General features: G+C 32.4%; 1 protein-coding gene across 1 annotated transcript in view; it reads right to left on the minus strand.

Moving 5' to 3' along the window:
- Nucleotides 1-13,852, minus strand: part of RYR3 (ryanodine receptor 3) — a 209,575-nt gene that overhangs the window by 140,478 nt on the left and 55,245 nt on the right. The window contains 4 exon segments of the mRNA XM_032689828.1: nt 927-1,100; nt 6,963-7,119; nt 8,071-8,145; nt 11,488-11,581. Coding sequence (XP_032545719.1) covers nt 927-1,100; nt 6,963-7,119; nt 8,071-8,145; nt 11,488-11,581 — 500 coding nt within the window.

A 13,852-nucleotide genomic window follows, 5' to 3' on the forward strand; every position in this document is an offset into this window, starting at 1 on the left:
CTCTGATCAGCCAGGTTGCTGAGAAGTGCAGGGGTTGGGCACTCACTACCCATTTATGATCACCATATGTGCTGCATATGAATAAATCTGATTATGCCAAGGGTGTGTGATGTGGGTCTCATTGTTTCATATTACAGTACTTGTAGATGGGTATCCTCTTATGAATGTACATACGTACAAGTAATTAAAAGAGAATTCCAACTTCTTTTCAGTAATGAACATTTTTTTCCCTTTCTCATGTTCTCATGATAAGCTGAAGTTGTAAAATCTACAAATAGAGAATCAAGGAATCATTTGGTAATAAAGCATTTATGTGACCTAGTATTAAACCCGTTAATACTGAACAAAATGTGAATGTAATTTGAAGATTTAACAGATGAGATGCCCTTAATTAAGAATATAATCATACCCTATAATCAAAAGACCCAGTGAAAGATCTTCCTGTCATATCACAATTACATCTAACATTTGTGGAGGAAATTATTTTAATATCCCTTAAGAAATTTGAGGATTTTCCAGAGCCATTTCTTAAGTAACAAATTTAATTGCCATTTCACACAATATACTCAATAAAAAAATCTAAAACATCAGTGAATATGACTTACAAGTTTACACCAGTTATAACAGTTCAATGTAGATTTTCAAAAAATTATTTGACCATTTGAATCAGGAATTTCTATCTTTTACTGGTATCAAAAATAAAAATTTAGCACAAATTAATAATTTCTTCTGACAAGAAAAATAGTTAAATACATTTCTTAGTGGCAAAGTTTTTTCTTCAGTTATATAGTTATGCTAATATCCAACACTGTTTACATTTTTAGAATGAAATACATTTTCAATATAGCACAAAACAATTAAACCCACAAACTGTTATGAAATTAACATTCATTTCACAAGTAATTAAAAAGAATATCAAATATTACCTTTCTTTTCAGGGGACCTAAACGTGCGGATTTAGCATCCTGTGCTTTGTAAGTCAACCATAAGGCAGTGGCCACATGTTGGACAAAACAGATTGAATCACCATACTTTATTTCTGGGAGTCCCATTCCATCAATGTCACGTTTGAGACTAGAATCCTGCTTTTCTTTTAGCTCCTAGGAAGATAAAGTTGGCATTCAGTCTCTGTATTGGAATAGGTTATGTTTCTACACTGAATATATATTACTATACTGAACAATGTTTATGCTACTTATGCTGTTAAGACAGAGCTAAATTTTACTTAACATAATTTTTGTTTCTTTATAATTAATTATTCAGATTGTGATTAAAAATAATTTCAAATCTCAAGCATCTTTTTCTCTGAAGCAAAGAAAAAGATGCTTGAGAAAAGCAGGAAAAATCAAGTAAAATCTTTAAAGAGTAAAAAAATATTTAAATATTTAATTTAATCAATAGTGGAGTTACTGATGTAAGTAAAGTTTCGGTTTCAGAGTCTGTAAAACTCTATATAACCAACATTCTTGAATTTTAGCTTAAACATGAAAAAATAAAAATAATCGGTAAACTATTTTGAAATGTAGTTAAAATATTTCTATGCAAAAGAATTTTTTGTTTATAAATTGTATATACAGACAAACCCTTCACTTGGATAACATGTTTGTATTGCAACAACAGCAAAAAAAGAAAATATTAATTTTAAAAATAAATATAGTTTGGTTTTTACCTTTATTTTTAAATTTCTTAGGTTTTTTACATTTATTTTATTTTATTATTTATCTTCTTTGTAAGAAGAATTGGACTTTCTTTTTAAAGACATTGCTCAACGCTTAGCTAGAACACCCACTTCTTAAACCCAAACTATTTCTTAATCCTATTCTTCTTCATTTACAACTAGAGGATTTTAAGATCCCAGCATAAAAGCAAGTATCTTTGTCTTTAAAATAAAATATTCATCCTTTCACAATTGAATTCAGGAATAACAGAATTATGAAGCAAATTTTGTAATACCCAATTATGGATACATGTGATTCAACAAAAAAACTTTAAGCAAATAGAGTAATTAAAGAACATTATTTTTCTATGATTTCAACTGCTGATGGACTTAAGTGTAGATAGCTGTTAATTTGTTGTTAACTAAACAAAATATGTTAGGAATATGTTAAGATACGTAGTCTAAATTGTATGTGTATAACAGGGGTTTTTTTTAATTTCATTTCAGGTTACCAAATTTTCAACATCTGTGGAGAAAACAGAAGTTGCATTCTAGCCTTGCTAATCTGCTTTCATTTATACAGAATTTAACTGTCACATTTCGACAATAACTTTAGTTGGAACAGGCAGCATTATAACGCCAAGATGAAAATGAATGAAATTACAAGACATTCTTTGGGGTTACCATCGCAATGTGAAGATGATGAGGAAATCATGTCACATCATATTTGTGTGGCCTGCGCTATCATGTATGAATAAAGAGGAATTCTTTCAATACACATTTGCCGTGAGGCCATTAAATGAAAAATACAACAAAATAGCACAAATTCATTAACTGTCAGCAATTACTTCTTTGACTCTACACAGCATCCTGAATATTAAAACATTTTGGTAACAAGCAATCCTAATGAACTTACTGTTTTGGAAAAAATTGAGTAATACTGATACTGACTTTTTTTGACAACATTAAACATACAGAAAAACACAAGATTTTTTGAATTTCAGAAATAAAGCTTTAGAATTATTTTGAGGGCCTGAAGGCCCTTTAATAAATACAGCATAAATTCCTCTTCATCATGTTTTGCTCCTTGCTCTCTGTCCAGTTTCTCTAGGATTTCAGCCAAGTAATTTGATCACAGCGTGATTGCAAAGACAGGGTGTATTTTACAACAGCTGAAAAGTATAGTCAGATAAAGATTACCGGGGGAGGAGGGGAAAAAAAAAAATCTCTTATCTAAATATTTGAACATATTTTAGCAGTAAAATATCCAGACACTTTCTCTTTTAAAATCCTCTCTTCACAACCTATTCTCAGTTTAACTCCCTCAGGCTGTGAATTAATAAAATCAAAAAAACAAATCACATCATGGGCCTAGAAGATGGCAAAGGAAAAACAACAATAACAAAAAAAAAACAAAACAAACCAAACCAAACAAAAAAAAAAAAAGAAAGATGGAATGAACAAATGAATTTGAGGGCAAAGCTGTCGAAGATATTTTCAAAAGATATTTAATATATTAGAGGAAGAGCAAGAATCGGTGAGAAAATTCATAGAATCATAGATTCCTATGTGATGGAAAGAAGGTGAGGAATCACAGTGTGAACAGAACAAATAAAGCCAACTGCCTTTACAAAGACTTTTTCAATAGTAAAAACACAGGAGGGGAAAAACTTTGATTGGTTAAGGGCTTGCTTAGGCACCCCTAACAATGGTAAAAACCCTGTCTGCTGAACTCTTAGCAAATCTAACTTGCGTAAGCTAACAAAAATTTTATCTTTTGGTGTTGCACACCGTTATTGCAATAAAAGTACTGCCATGCCTCCTCCAATTTAGCAAAATAAAAAGATAAAAGTCTACATTGACCTAACTTATTGTACTCTGTATATACCTGTACACCCCAGTAGGCAAGAAAAAATAAAAAAGAGGTGATTTTTATTTTACCTTCAATTTTCTCCTCCCATATAAAATAAGTAGAAATACTCTATTGGAAATGCAGTGCTTACACGGAAATGACAATTTTAAATTATAAACTTAAAAGTAAGTACTTGAACTTTTAGAGATAAATGTAGGTAGTCCCTAAGACAGCTACATGCTGGTAGTAATATTAAAATGATATCAAATCCTTTTGCATGAGTCATCTGTGACTTTTAAATGTGTCAGAATGTTACTTACCAAGGCTATACCAATAAATTTTTATTGTCAATTTTATATATCATAACTAAAATAAAGTATGAAAGCTCAAATATTAATTCTGGGCTACAAAAATTTAAAATAAACAAATATTTTTAAATATACTCTTGTTTGCACTGTGTGTAGTCTCAAAGAAATTTGTAAGTAGAACCAAGATTCTGCTCAGCAGTATATACTGAGCCAAGTACTGTGCTGGAATGAGAACATCCCATTTCAAAACAGGATTCCATCTGGTGTAGAGAAACTGCTGTCTCTGTTGTCACAAGGCATTACAGATCTGTTACCTTAAAATATAAAGGTTCACATTTTAAAACTTGGTCAAAAGTAAGCTCCATATTAAAACCAATAAAAGATGTAATTTTGGGGGCTTTCCATCAATTTCTGATACTTATAGCTTAGTTTGCAGTAATTTGCAGCAAACAGGCACGTATTACATATGCTGTTTTCATTGAAATCAGCACCATGATGTTCTTTAGCATATTCCTTAACTTTTTTTATAAGTTCCCTTCTGTTCTTATTTATGTGAGGACATAGTAAAGAAAACACTAATTTGAATTTTATAATTTAAAATAACTCTTTCAATTTTCAGTGCTAGCCAGCAAAAGGAAAAAAAAGCAGTGAAAGTAAATTATGAATGCAATCACAGATTTTGAAAAGCAAGGAACAGACAAGACTGCTGGAATGTAACACTAATGAGGATGAAGGTGCTTTTTCAACAAGAAGGTCTCTATAACAACTCCTGGAAAAATAAGACTTTATTTAAGTCATGTGTTACAGGCTCCTGGGAAGCCTGGGGGCTTTGTATATTCCACATAGCTCTGCCTTCTGGCAAAGGTAATACCTCTTTTCTACAAAAGAGATATTTGCTATCTTCCAAACAGGAAAGAATACTGCAGTGGAAAAATGTTTTATTCCCTTTTGAATACTCTGCAGCAGTGTGAGCAATCTGGTCTGAATTCAGTGTTGATCCTATCTGGAGCAGAAGGCTGGACTAGATGACTTCACAGGGTCCTTTCCAATTAAAATTACTCTATTAGTTTAAAGGAGAGGAGTGTTGTAAACAGAGAGGTATTCCAGCACTCTATTTTTAAGAATCTGTACACAGGTGAACATAGAGGTATATATTCCCTGAATTCATGCCATATTAAAGTCCAGGCAAGTGAAAATATTTCTTCATTGAGAAAATGAACCCAGCAAAGGTTTACAAATACATATGTGCAGGAATTAAGATAAAATCTGTATATTGCATATATCTAGTCTAACTATTAGTTCTATGGTTATTTTTCCTCTCAATATGTATGCCATCAGCACTTGGCTGAAAGAGCCTCTTCCTTCTTACAGTCCAGGTCAATCTTTGGGGTTTATTCCCTTCCAAAACTCCATCTGTCTTTCTTCAGGAAGAGTTATCACTGCTTGTTCCCCTCACTTTTGGAAATACTAATATCTCTACCCATGGGACAGTGCAGCTCTTACCTGTCCAGACAACTAATAATTATTCTTATTCTTGGCACAGAAAAAAGCAAGTTTATAACTTATTTTGAGATAGAAGTGTGCTTTTCTCTATAGGACAGCACATATAGGACAGGATGATTAGACACTGAGCTTGTATTTAATACAAAAATGTACATTAACAACCGTATTATGCATAAACACAGCAGACATGAATGACTTCTGCATAACTAATTACTATTGTACTTCAACTTAGTCATCTTGGGCACTGTAATAAATTTCACTAATGGGCCTTTGAGGCACACCTCAACAAAAAGAGTATGAAAATAGGGCACATTTAATCAATGTAACAGAAATTTTTTTACTAATATGCATACAAAACCATTAAGTACATATACTTAAAATTTATACATTTATATGCATAGATTAAAATATTGAAAAATAGCAGGACAGACAGTGTCCAATTAGGCAGTGAGTATATTAAGGAATTTTATCACAAATGTTTATCAAGTGGCAATCCTGAGACACTCACCATTCTTACTATGGTGCCATGATTTGCCAAAAATGGGAAAAAATTACAGCTATAATAAATACCCCTACACAACATCATATGTACAATCTGCACTGCATAGCCTTTATACTGGGTAAAGAATGAAAAACTATTTGGTGAGAAACTAGCAATCAGAGGAAATTTCCTGATAGTTTTTCAATTATTTTAATTGGCTAAAATAAAAATTCATGAAATATCATATGCAGTCACACTAACAAACATCGTTATTTTAAACATGCTAAGAACACTAACAAAAGTCTAGCATCTGTCAAGCCTTAATGCTAGATTTTATCTAGTATATAACTAACTTTAAAGATTCTTTCTCACTGCCCTTCAGGGACCATACAGTGTTCATAATTAGGTGGAAAATTTAGTTTTTCATAGTTAATAAAAAACACTGGTATAGCAGCTATGGTAACTATTTATAAGGAAAATCATGAAAACAAAAAAAACTTCTAATCATCGTTGACTATAAAAAACTTTCACTTTCTGGGAAAAAAATTTATTAATTTCTCCTACCTCCACAATCATTCTTCATTCTCTCTCCCTTGTATTGTTTTTCCCAGCTGGAAATGATGATAAAGCTAGTAACATGCAATTAGCAGCTCACTAGAGAGCATAGTTTGAAAACATATGGTTTAGAAATCACTGACTACATTTTCCTTGTATTGAGGAAAAATTCAATTCAGTTCAGTTCAATTCCCATCAACACACTGCACAAAGAACAACAACTGAACTGAACTCAATTGAATTAAATTATGACAGATAAAGCTTGAATGTATAACACTAATGAGATTCTGTCTAACTAAAATGATTCTATGATTATTAAAGTATTCATATTAAACCACTGTATCTTGCACTGTATTTGTTTTCAATCTTGTTTTTTAAATGTGGTAACAGTTTAGTTTATTCTTAAATTTATTAATCATCCCTATTTTTCCTAAGGGAGACCTTTGTTACTCTTGACTCAGTTGTTTACCTTTGTATTTCAATGAATAATACCTTTCAATTACTTCAATTTAGAAATGATAAGTAATTTATACAGTTGTTGAAACAACTCAGATTTAGTATTTGAGTGCTCCACATTTAGAACAAATTTGCATTGATGTTATTTACCTTTGATGCTCTGAAACAAAAAGCAGTAGATGTTGTGTCTGACTTTTCTCTGTCCAATATTACAACTCCTTCATCTTCATGCAGAGCCAAATACTTTCCTGTCGTAATATGTCGAAGACGGAAAGGCTGCCCCCATCTGATGTTACTTCCACTCCAGCTAAACATAAGAGACATCAAAAAATAGTTTATTAACTAAAGAAACCTAACATTTCTACTTTGGGCTCTAAAGGATGTTCAGAAAATAGAATGTGTTAAATATTACTTTTTGGTTCTGTTTTCAATATGTGCATAAAAACAGATGAAAAACTGTTAATACATTTGCAAAGGGAACATGGAAAGGAGTATAGCTTTCATTTTCTTGTTCCTACACCCTCTCTCTGTTTTATTAGGGTGTTACATGTGGTGTCCATAAAAACATCCTGCATGTGTAAATTAACTACTATCTTTTAGTTGATTGACTAAACAAACAAATTAAACTTAGTTGGGTTTAATTTGTGAGGACTCAACATTTCACAGAGTTCTTGTACATCTTTCTTAGTTATGAGTATATTTCATTTGCAATCACAAAGGCACCAAGGGTAAAACAAACATATGGTTCAGAAGGCCATCAAAGTTAAAACATACATAATCTTATGGTATATATTGAAATTTCACTTCCAGCAAAATAAGAGATAGCTAATCACCTAGGAAGGTGATAGATTCTTAAAAAAAAAAAAACAAACAAAAAAACCAACCAAAATAAAAACAAAAAAACACGCAGGAGGAATATTACTGCTCTGATTTCCAGCTGTGCTTCTAAAACTCCAAGTGAATACTAGAAAAGCATTTTACTTGTGGACAGAAGCAGTGTCTGAAACAGACACTTGTCATGGGCAATGCTGCCTTTAATACAGGAGACAGAAAAAAAAAAGTCTTAAAATGCTGACATTCCCCATATGATTATATCACAATGGATTGATTTTTATTATTGACAAAGAACATACTAACACATATCACACAGTATGATAAACATACTAGTCATGTTCTGCCTTAAGGGTCTGTAATAATCAAATTGCTGTGAACATAACAGGAGTTGCTAACAAAAAAAAAGTTAAAAAAATATAAGTACCTTATTCGAAGGGGTTCTACTCTCCACAAAGACCTTGCTCGAACACCAGCTCCTCCGGTTTCATAAAAAACTTTCCTACAGAAAAGATTCAGAAGATCATCCTCTTGTGTTTACTTGTGTTTACATAGTATTTATAGCTTACTTCTTTGTAAACTGTACATTACTCCCTACTTCTCCTCTGCTAAACAAATGGAGTTGAACAGACAGAAGATTCCCACTCATCACTGAGACCATCATACACAATCCAAATATCCCGGGTAAATTAGACTATTTCCATTAAACTATTCTCTCTCAGGAGATGATAAAAATCAAAGTGGCTGGAGAACTTTTCTTGTTACTTAAACAGCTATAAAAATATGTAATTCCTACAGTTCCAAAAAGATTACTAAAGGTTTTAAATACATATACACAACATTAAAATAAATATATACATTTTCAGATACTAATGATTCTCTGCATGAACATGACACTGAGACTTCATTCCTAGAATTACTTGTATGATTCATATGAAAGGACAAAAAGGGTAGTGATAACAAAAATTCTGCATTATAATCTTTACAAAACAGATAATACAAATAAAATTATATATTGGTTTTAGAAAATTCAGAGAAATAAAAAAAAGAGGAAGTAAAAGAATTAAACCTTTACTATAATCTAGTTTTCTTGAATTATCGTTTGGGGATCAGTCCTATGTTTTAGTGCTGAAACTAATATTCTACTTAATAGTCAAATACAAACAAAAAAAAACTATGGTGGATTAGTCCTGTTCACAGGAAGTTTTTAATGTTTTAGTGGTCATTCATGCTTTGTCATCTAAGTGCCAGAATTTGTGTAATCTTCCTCATTTATAATGAATATAGGAAATACAATGGATAATAAAAAAGGTCTTGATCTAAAACTCTGCCGACTGAAAGATGAAAAACTTCAAGTGGTTCTTGACTGCTGACTGGGGTTAAACCACAAAATTAGCATTGTGCTTGTGCAACCATGGGACTCAGAACTCAACTTGTAAAACGAAAGTTGTGGTTCTCCTATCTGAACAAATGTTTCTAACTTTTCTTCTACTGAGAACAGTTAAGATTTTAATTCATCTGATCCTATCTTTCTTGAGCAACACCAATACAATCTGGGAAGTATCTACATTGTATTATGAAGTATACTGAAGCATGACAAACCATTTGCATCCCGTTTCTTTATAAGATGGTGCGCTTGTATTTATATGTATATTATTTAGGAGTTACATTTAAGAGCACACATGTGATGTCAAAAATTTTGAAATGATAGTGTACCAAAAGAGTAAGAATATATATTCCTTATAGTTAAAGCAGTATCATTTCCTATGCATTATTTTCTATAATGATGTTTTGATATTCTAGAATCAAAGGGAAAAAACCCCACACCTACCTGTCAATTCATCTTCATTTCCAGATCATGAAAATGATCTTTCAAGATCCCTTCCAACATAGGCTACTACATGATTCTATGAATATACTGAATACACAATACCTGTCTGGAGCTTTACTCTTCCATTTTCATCCTAGATCCTCTTTGGTCCCACTGACCTTACTGATGTTACTTTTGGCAGACTCTAAATACCTCTTCCTAGCTAAGCTCAAAACTGAGTATTCATTTCCACTCTCTTTGATCTGCTTCATTTCTCCTTGGCCCAACTCAAACCATTCTTTCACAGAAGGAATACCAGAAATATGTCTCTGTTCACCTTTATACTTTTAATTCCTATACTACTTAAAATCTCTTATCTTTCTCCAGCTTTTTCTACATGCAACACTAGCATTAGTGACCTGTTCTTATAGTAACAAAACTGCAAGTAAAAGAGAATTGCTGCTTTTTCACAACGGCATCCACATAACATTTTCTCCATCTGCTTGATTTCATCCACCCATATTTTTTTGTTCTTGCCAAGCTGGGCTGTTTGATATTCAATATCTCCACCTCAAGTATTTCCATTTGGAAACAAACACAACCATTTCCTACATCTCTTTCTCCTGTTCCTATTACTACTTGGGGTTTTTTCTGTAATTATTTTTTTGGATAGTGTAAATGTGACTTCTACAACTATGACACAATACAGATTTGGCCTTATGTCTGTTATGCAGCTCATAAATACAAAAGACAAGACAACTTTAAATCATCACTATCACACATTTGAAAATGTTCAATATAGCATTCACATTATTATCCATTTTAGGAACATAAAAACATAGACTTTATTCAGAGAAATATTTTTTTTAATTTCACCCTTTAATTTACTTATTGTAAAAAACATGGAAGCAGATCTTAAGTCAGTAGCACTACACATCAAACATATATTAAGAATAACATCATACTGGGGAATAGGACTTCAAAATTATTTTTAGTTTTAACTATATATGACTTTTAGATAAGTAACAGCAGTAGCAAAGTACAGCATTTCTGAACATACCGAAAAGTGTTAGCATCTATTTTAACCTTACAAAGACAGGTTGTTTATAAAATTAGTCTGACTGTGACATCTGTTCTACATAGGTATGTAGATCCTCACATTTTTCTAGTATTTTTATACTAGATGTATACATTTTGATACTCAGTGCAAACTTTGTATATTTTTTTTCTATAGACATATGAAGAGAATAGCAATAAGAATTCACCAACAAGTAAATTTTTCTGGCATTCAGTTTGAGTTTTCTTTTGGCTTTGGAGACAGTTTTACTCCACAGAAATGTAAACATGGAAAATTTAGAGCTGAAAAGTTTACTTGACATGACTGAATGTTACTTATTACCTAAAGCATAACTTATTTGCCACAATGGGTATGAAGATCTTATTTGCTGAATACGATTTTTAAAGCTAGGAGGTTTGTGTATCAAAATTATTAGCTTGTTGTGATTCTGATTAACAGCGAAATACAAAAAAATGAAAAAAAATTCAACATAAATATATAACTGTAGATGTAAGTTTAATACAAAAATGATTTAGTCTATGTAATGTGACCTAATTATCTTAATATATTAATCAAATTTAAGAAAGCAAGAGCTTGCCAAAAGGCGCAAAATATATAAAATACAAAAGTCATTGTGAAGGCCAAACTTACTTTTTTTCTGTTTTGTTTGGTTTTGGGGTTTTTTTTACGTTACCATCTTCCCTGCTAACAGTAGCTTACCTCTACTTATAGTAGTACACATTAAAGACAAACAATAAAACAGGCTGAAATCTCAGTGGAAATGGACCACTTAAATTTCAGCAATAAATGAACTCATGACTGATTTTCTGCTTAGTAGGTCCTAACTTCTTGTAACAATGTCACTGACTAATTAAAGACTGCTGTAAAGAGGTTTTAATTTATCTAACCTCAAATTCAACTGACAATCTTTTCCATTTTTGAGAGAAGGAAATATATAAAAATGCACCATCACTTACTTGTGTTGTGAATCATTCTGATCTGTAGATGGAATTGTCAAGCACTCATCATGGCCATGGAAAAAACGCACTACATGCCCACCAAGAAGATATCCTGTAGAAGAAGTTCATTTACTCATTAGCTTAAACATTGACGATATAAAAATAACACCCTCATAAAATTTTTAAAAATTCAAAAAAGCTAGATGAAATGTTTTGCAAATTTTCAGTCATAACTGAAATTAAACAAGAACAAATTTAGTATGATGACATGCTATTTTAATACCTTTTTCAGTTAAAAATAATTCTTCTGAAAATGAAGATAAAAAGAAAGCAATCTCTTAAATTTTAAAAATCAAATTGGGATTCTGAGACAGAAAAGGAAATTAAAGCCCTTGGCAACATTTATTTTTTTGAAAATTGAAGAAATTAAATAGTGTAAAAATGTCCTTCTGAAACTGTGCTCTCTTAGGCAAAGGAATGGCTGTGCCATGTCAGACTAAATTTTCTTCTAGCCCTGAGTCCTTTCTCCAAAGGTTATAATTGTAGGTGTCTAAGGCAAGAGTATAGGGAGAAGGCAAGGAGCAGTGATGCTCTTCCAGACTGCTATGATTTGTGGTTGTGAGATTTCCTGAACCGGAGATTTAAGTCTTTGTATAATTATACAATGCTATGAAAAATTCCAGCTGTAAAGGAATACCTCTTATTTGTGTATTAACACATTAATTAATTATCCCTGCAATGCTCTTGAACTTGCCAGGAAAGAGCTGTTTTATGTCCCTGGTGGTGGTAATCGATTACCATACAGTAGGCTAGGAAATACCAGAACAAGAAAAAAACATGCAGAATATGTTTGGGTGGGAATTTTTTGTTACCATTTCAGCTGAGTACATAACAGTTTATTTCCATGCAGAATAAAAGCTGTGAGCAGTTTTAACTTCTCTGTATATTCATGGATCTTTTGTATAAACTTAGGCCAGTTCTGCAGTCAACCTGATTTGTGGGTACTCAGAGAATGTAATATTGTGGTATTATGTAGTCTTTGCCACATCAATATATAATCATATCAATATATTGCCAAATCAAATATATAATACCACAGTTTCCTCCCCCTTAGTACAATTTAAATTATCTCAATACAAAATAATTTTGTGAGTTCATCAGTTTGTTCTGACATTTATAATCTGTGTCAAAAGCAAAAGTGCACAGCAGCAGTAAGAGAAAGACAAGAGAAAAACACTTTGTAGTTCTGAAGATTAAGTTTAATGGAAACTAACTTTCCAACCCATTTAACGCAGAATGCAGGCACTTTGCCTCACATTAAAGAGGAAAAGACAAAGGGATGTAGGAGGAGAATGGTTCATCAGACCTTCAGTTCAAACAGTTCTGACCTAGTAAGTGAAATTAATGCCTTTTGAAAGAACATACATAAAGGAGGAAGGAAAGAAGAAAACTTTCATACTGTGCAGATGATTCAAAATAAATTTGTAAATTAGGAAAACAGTAACTGACAATTACTCTGTTGCCAAATAATACAAAATTCAAAGCAAAGAAATAATGTGAAAAAAATACACTTTCCTGATATTTGTGTTCCATCAAAAGTTTCTCAAATATCGCAAAATGTACATTGTCTGATTCCCAATACAATTTTACATTCAGGAAATCCTACTTTCTCAGTCTGTTCATTCAACATGAGCTAGACTGTTATGTCTTTTTACATATGATCATCTCTCACATAAACCATTCCAAGAACTGTATGTGCAACTAAGCCTAAGTAGTTGGAAAAAAAATCGATTGATAGGCAGAAAACCTACTTCTCTGCTTACCTCACCCCAACCTGTTTAATTTTTTTTAATTACACAATTTTGGATTATGTGACCAATTGTGGGCTACACAGTATAAGGGTTCCAAGTACAGCAAAGGGACACTAAGATGACTGAGAGACTGGCATATGTCACACATGAGGAAAGGCTGAGAGAACCGGGACTGTTTGATCTAGAGAAGAGAAGGCTCGGGGGGGACTTTGGGAATGTAAAGAGGACGGGATCAGGGTCTCTTCAGTGGTGCCCAGTGACAAAACCAGAGGCAATGGGCACACACCAAAACATGGCAGGTGTCTGTCTGAATGTGAGGAAACACTTTTTCATGTTGAGGGTGTTTGAGCACTGGCACAGGTTGCCCAGGGAGGTTGTGGAGTCTCCATCCTTGGAGAGAGTCTAAACCTGTCTAGACACAGTCCTAGGCAACCTGTTCTAGGTGGACCAGCTTGGACAGCAAATTGGACCAGGTCATTTCCTACCTCAACAGCTCTGTGATTCTGTAAGTTCTTAGGAAGTTTAGCTGCCAAATCCCTTTTGTTACAGAAATCTAAAATATACCGTTGATC

The sequence above is a fragment of the Chiroxiphia lanceolata genome, chromosome 6, assembly GCF_009829145.1.
Source record: "Chiroxiphia lanceolata isolate bChiLan1 chromosome 6, bChiLan1.pri, whole genome shotgun sequence".
NCBI lineage: Eukaryota > Metazoa > Chordata > Aves > Passeriformes > Pipridae > Chiroxiphia > Chiroxiphia lanceolata.